The 6,190-nt window shown below is 36.5% G+C and overlaps 1 protein-coding gene across 3 annotated transcripts; it reads right to left on the bottom strand.

Annotated features, from left to right (window-relative positions):
• Window positions 1–1,369: 1,369 nt before the first annotated feature.
• Window positions 1,370–5,589, bottom strand: LOC121811441. Of its 3 annotated transcripts, XM_042212296.1 has the most exons (4): window positions 5,395–5,589; window positions 4,660–5,259; window positions 2,479–2,599; window positions 1,370–2,141 (listed from the first exon to the last, which is right to left on the bottom strand). In XM_042212296.1, exons 2-4 carry the CDS (start codon window positions 5,245–5,247, stop codon window positions 1,594–1,596), a joined length of 1,257 nt encoding a protein of 418 aa, XP_042068230.1. In that variant the 5' UTR covers window positions 5,248–5,259; window positions 5,395–5,589; the 3' UTR covers window positions 1,370–1,593. The 3 variants fall into 3 exon arrangements, with proteins under 3 accessions (XP_042068230.1, XP_042068229.1, XP_042068231.1); XM_042212295.1 differs by having other exon boundaries at window positions 4,660–5,588; XM_042212297.1 differs by having other exon boundaries at window positions 1,370–2,129; window positions 4,660–5,585.
• Between the last annotated feature and the right edge of the window lie 601 nt (window positions 5,590–6,190).

The following is a 6,190-nucleotide window of genomic DNA, read 5'->3' as shown; positions in this document are numbered from 1 at the left end:
AATGACGATTATCAACAAGTATGGGATGAAGCGTTTGATTTTCTAGTTCAAGAGGTGCAGCGGGAAGCTGATGAGGAAGCAGAGCGGGAGGCGGCGGTCCCTCGTCTGATCCATCATCGGCGAACAATCAGCGACCATGCCGGGGTTGACCGGATGCTGATGGTTGACTACTTTGGCGATAACCCATGTTATCCACCAGAGGTTTTCTGTTGGCGTTTCAGAATGTCGCAACGACTCTTCACCCATATAGTGACGACATTGGCTGGGCGATACAGGTGCTTCACCCCCCGACGTGATGCGACCGGCCGGATCGGGCTCTCGACGTTTCAGAAGTGCACCGCAGCTATTAGACAGCTTCCTATGCCGGGCAGGCAGACATGTTCGACGAATACCTGTAGATGGGTGAGACGACAAGCCTACAGGTTTTGAGGCAGTTTTGTAAGGGCATCCAAGCCATCTTCGGTCCAGAGTTTCTACGGAAGCCAACCGCCGCCGACTGCCAGAGATTTTTTATAATATATATTTAAATATATACAGTATTCCGGTCCGACCAGTGGTTCAACCGATCGGACCAGTTGAACCATGAACCACTAGCCTCGCCGGTTCGCTTACCGGTCCGGTTTTTAAAACATTGCTCTTAGTTCACTTCAAAACACACACACACACACCATCTTTGTGAGGTTTTTCTTCAATACTTTGAGAGTTCATTGTAACCGAGAGCTAGAGCTTGAGTGTGAGCGAATTGTATCTTCTTTCTTCTTCACGAGTAAATAAAAAGTGTAAATCTTGTTCCTCTGTGGACGTAGGCCTATTAAGACCGAACCACGTAAATCCCCTAGTTTTACTTTAATTGTATTTTGCATTGCTTCGACATCCATCAACCGTGTTCATTATCTTCGCCCTTGAGCTCAACAGTTCATACTCCAGAATTAGAAACTTCATATTTTTCAGGGGTGAAATAAAAAGAAAATAGTTCATAAATTGAAAATAGTTAATATTCATTAGTTTTTAGGAGGGAGTAATAAGTAACTTACTTTTTTTTTCATTTTCTCTATTACTTTATTCTCTATATACTTTGTTCACTTACTTTTTTTCTTTCTTTTACTTTATCCATTTTTTTATTTATCCATTTAATATCCATTTCTTAAATTCAATTTTAAAAAAAATATGGAGCGAATATAAGTTGGATTTTTTATATCATCTAATTCTACGTGTGTGCGCGCGTGTGTGAGAGAGACGGGGAGACTCCTTTCGTAATCGTCTCCTAAAATGAAGCACTTATTGAACTAAATTAACAACAAAAAAACATTATAAAAACCAAGGTCAAAGATGAGGAGCAATACTAGTAATTTAAATCGATACTGAATACTAAAGAAATAAACATGTAATTAACTCACTAAATTTCCTGTCAACAAGAGGTTGAAAAACTAGTCATTATAGTCATGGCCTGAAAAAAAATGGATAAAGCAGTACTCCCTAGTTCTCTACCCAAACATCAAACAAAAATTCTCAAACCCACTATATTTTCCTCCTACAAAGGAACACGAGAAAGAAGCCACATAATTTTATTTCTAGCTTAGGTTTATTTTATTTCTAACTTATGATGTCTAACAACACCTCGTTCAATAGGGCATCATATACCTCACTTTCCAACTCCGAAACCACCTGCCCATTTTCTTGATCCATTCTTTTCCATTCTCCAACATTTTCCATATTTTCAAGATAAGCTTGTCTGTTCTTCTCCACCTCCCATTCCATGAACAACCCGAGGGGGTCATGTCCATTCATCCAATCCCGAGCTATCTCTACTAACGCATCATGAAATAAGGATTCGCATCCAAGTTTTTCTCTAAAAAAATCTAGCATCAACTTATCTGCCTTGATTTTGAGGCCATAAGATGGCATGATGGCCTTCACTTGACCAAGGAATTCTATTGCCTTGTCCTCTTCTTCTATGTCTTCCTCTTCTTCTTCTTCATCCGAGGAGGTGGAGGAATGTGGGAGAGGGGAACTCAAGGATTCATTATCTGATTCTGTTTGTGATGCAAATCGTCTAGTTAGGTTCACTGGCTTGAGCTTTGCTAGGTACTCGAATCTCTGAATCTTCTTGAGAAGTTTCTTCCTAGTTCCTATAACAATACCTACAATGAGATCACACCTTCTTGTGGTATTTGCAAGTACGTTGTATTATGTATACATGGCCATGTCACATATTCCATCTATATCATAAATATTAATTGGATTGTCTCAATCTTCAATTTCAAAATTATGTATCAAGATGATATTTTCCACACCTAACATCAAAATCTGACATGACAAGCCATCGTTTCGGTTGAGTATCATATAGTTGCAATTAAGTAGACATCAAACTCAGACATACCACATGAGATGAATCCATATGTGCGAAACATATCACTCGACCTTAACACGATATACTAAAATTTTTAAGTCGACGTATAAAGAGGAAGGATAAATTACCTTCCATAAGAGCGAGTCTATGTTGGAAAGGCGAAGAGACTTCATCATCTTCATCAAATGGACAGTCCAGTACAGACACTGGACTAAACTGCTCCTTCTCTTGATCACTTGTCCATTGCTTCTATAGTTCATGTACACATCACACGTAGTTAACACTAAATACCAAAGAAAATAAACCAAAAACTATATAACCTCTACTAAAAGATTCATTTATTACAATAGTTAATTAATTACATAAGTCAAGATTGCATAATTATTGAATCCATCATTGTGATGGACATCCTCAAACTTGATTCCCTACATAAAACGCAATGTTGGAGTTTGATGTTGATGAGACAAAATGTATGTCTAATATAACAAAGACCCACCCCTCAGAGGGCAAGATTGTGAAATGGGAAGTTTCATTTCAGAGCAATAATGTTGCATAGTCAGCCAAGTTATTAAAAGGGAAACTTTTACATCCAACTTTTCTTATATTTCGTTTTCAAGTTCGCTATACTCTTGTAGGGGCCTCCCCTAGTTCTATAAATATGATACTATAACCTTCTCGAATTAAAAACTATTGGAACAAAAACAATTTACACTCTGGTTAAATTTCGAGCCTTAGTTTCTTTACGCCCAAAATTTATTTTATTGTATGTACACCTACTGAAATTATATTAATATACTTAAGTTGAAGTTTCTCCAAAAGTATTTTATTAATACCTGACGGCAGTTGAGAAGTAGTAGTAGATTATCATTCATAACAAATCCTCACATCTCATTTAAAAATGATTTTAAAACTACGTTGGGTTGGGCATAATATAGGATACTCTATATGTTCAATAAAAATACACAATTTTGGGATGACACAAATTTTAATACACAATTAGTAAAGTAGGAAAGATATCAAAATAATTTTTTTTGAAGTTTTGATAGTGAAGAATTAGACTGGCTCAATAGAGAAAAAAAGTTACTAAAATAGAAGTGAACTATTTTTATGGGACATACCAAAATAGAAAAATGGTCTATTTTTATGGGATCGAGAGACGGACTATTATTCAAAAAACAGCAAATTTAATGGCTATAGGACTGCATCAAAGCCCACCTAACCAAGATAAATGATTGAGTTTTCTACTACGGTATTTATTTTAGCACTCATCAGTTAGAGCCTTAGAGGTATGGTTTACTACCATATAAAGAAGGGAAGGTATAATCTAATTCAATTGTAGGGTGTCGATAAAAATTCAATTTCATTTACTGTTTTGGAGTTCGAAAAACCAAATTAATCAATGACGTTTATATACTCGACGAAAATGAAACTGTATTAGTCTTTCTCACTAAAGAGACAAGCTAATGTGAAGAAAATTAGATCTAAACGATCGTAGTGACTAGTGACCAATGACGAGTACTCTTAATATAGGAGCTTTATTAGGCATGTTTAATTTTTTTTGGAAAGTAAAAATCGGTTATTGAGCGCAAGTTTGATCTACGTAACCAGCTAAAATTAAGTCAATAATTAATTAACCAAATAAGCAAGTACTTATAGTTTATTATTCTTGTTGAAGTCATATTCAATTCAACGATTTCGCAATAGGTTGCTTCTCTTAAAAAATAATACTCCTACAAGGTTTAACGGTTGTCGCAATTGTATATTGAGAAGACTTATTTTTGTTTTCTTGCGAAGCCCGAATGAAAATAATTAACAATACTAAAGCAAAGAAACAAAAAAATAAAAGCTAATTTAAATAATTTCTGTTAGTATAATAGTCACAAAAACAAAATAAGTCGCACCAAGTCCAAATTGAGTAAATATTTTATTGTTTTGTCATATTCTTGTTAGTATCATTATTTTTAAAATGGAGAGACAAGTAAATTATTTAAAAGGCCAAGTAGCCAAGTTTTAAATTTATTTTTGTGTACATATATCATAAATATCAATAAAGAATAATATAGAATGGTAAAACAAGTATCCACACGTGTTCCTCCAGCTGTATTAAGTCCATCTTCATATCTCACGTTACCGAAAGTTCTAATCTACCATTTCAAATATGCAATTATTTTTATATTCTTTTCTTAAATTCAATTTTTAAGGGCAAGTCACTATTCGAATTTAACTGTCTAAGATAGGTAAAGTAGTATTCCAAAACCAATTGATTAGAAAATTTAATGAAGTTAAGCAAATTATTGAAAAACTCTAACCTTTGATTGTGTTGAAGAGTTGGTATCTGAGCTTTCACCGCTGCAGGTAGTTGACTCTGCTCCCACAACGACGCCGTTTTTGTGCTGAGGTGGTAAATTTAAAGTTACTTCTACTTCTGAAGAAGAGTTACCGCCTTCTGTCGCAGTGAAATCGCTACTATCATTCGTCGAGCGATCCGACGGCGGCTGGATGTCGTCCTCTTTCATCAGCTGATCGAACGATTTCCACCGTTGGATCTCCTTCGGCTCGGCCTGCCTCCTCCGGAAACCGCCTCTTCTGAACAGCCTCTTGGAGAAACTCCGAGGCAAAAAAGAGTCGAGATTCAATTTCACCTTCTTCTTCTTCTTCTTCTCCGGCGACTTCGCGAGGCGTTTCACGGCGGCGATGACGCTCTGGAGAGCCGAGAGAGCGGGCGGTTTCACGAAAGCTTTTTGGCTGCGCGTGGCGTCGAGTAATCGGACGGCGGTGCAGCATTGGCGGCGGGGGAATGATTTGAAGCCGTTGGATGAGCACGAGCTCATGTCATCAAGCAGATGATCCTTTAGCAGCAACGGCGCCCTAATCGGCTTGATCAATCGTCTATCCATTGCAAAAAAAAGCTGAAATTGAGAGAAATTGGCAGGCAGAAATTGATTAAGAAGTGCGATCAGAGCGCATTGATTAAAAGCTGCAGGCGTTTAAATTGAATGCAGTCGGTGGAGATTATATAGTGGAAGTGAGAAAGTGAGAGGCACCTTCTCATAAAATGGTGAAGATCTCAAGGTTAATACAAAATGACAGTAGAGTTGAGCACAAATTTGCAGAGAGGAGAGAGAAGAAGAAGCATGGACTGAGTTTTGAATCTCTAAAAAACTAGATTTGAATTTGTGTGGATTTGCGGGTTTTTGTTTGTATTTGATTAACCGTAAGATACGGTTTGGTGTGTGTGATTTACACACAAATCTCACCTGTTACTCTGTCTAATCACCAGAAATTGACCTCCTTTTTTATTCATCTTTGCTGCAGATTTCATTATTTTCATACACCTTCCCACGTGGAAATCTATTTCATTTTTATTTTTAATTTCTTGTAATTGGTTACTGTAGGCATTCGAATCCATGTTGTGCTCAGAATCATTTTTGGTTTTACAAGGAATTCGAGTTTCAGGAATGAAGCAACTAATGTTATCAACATCTCATATACTCTAACAAACTTTGTAGCAGAACAGTATAGCTTTTCCAACATATCAGTCCACTATCTATTTGATACCTACCAAAGCGAGATCATATTACAAGTAATACAAAATGCAGTATAACCGAATATTATAATGAACAATATTTTATCATAATTTGAAATATTGCTTTTTAATAATTAATAACATGCATTCGAAATTAACAAAACGAGTCTAATATAGCAACACTATATTCAATAGGGATCAGTCGCATCAGCTCAGTGGGTTTCGGACCGGTCCTTGTCGGGTTGTAAGCTAATCGGACATAAATTTTATCAAGCTGAATTTTTCAACCCTAATCCTAAACAGTTCAGTTTTGG

The sequence above is a fragment of the Salvia splendens genome, chromosome 7 (genome assembly GCF_004379255.2).
Source record: "Salvia splendens isolate huo1 chromosome 7, SspV2, whole genome shotgun sequence".
Classification (NCBI taxonomy): domain Eukaryota; kingdom Viridiplantae; phylum Streptophyta; class Magnoliopsida; order Lamiales; family Lamiaceae; genus Salvia; species Salvia splendens.
The sequence above is the reverse complement of the archived record's forward strand: the minus strand, read 5'-3'. Positions and strand labels throughout refer to the sequence as shown.

Excerpts from the sequence above, each read along its gene's own strand:
- LOC121811441 (XM_042212296.1), bottom strand. The coding sequence starts at position 5,247 with ATGGATAGACGATTGATCAAGCCGATTAGGGCGCCGTTGCTGCTAAAG. Across the intron at positions 2,600-4,659 it reads ACTCTTCAACACAATCAAAG|AAGCAATGGACAAGTGATCA; the intron begins GTTAGAGTTTTT and ends CATGAACTATAG. Across the intron at positions 2,142-2,478 it reads TAGACTCGCTCTTATGGAAG|GTATTGTTATAGGAACTAGG; the intron begins GTAATTTATCCT and ends ATCTCATTGTAG.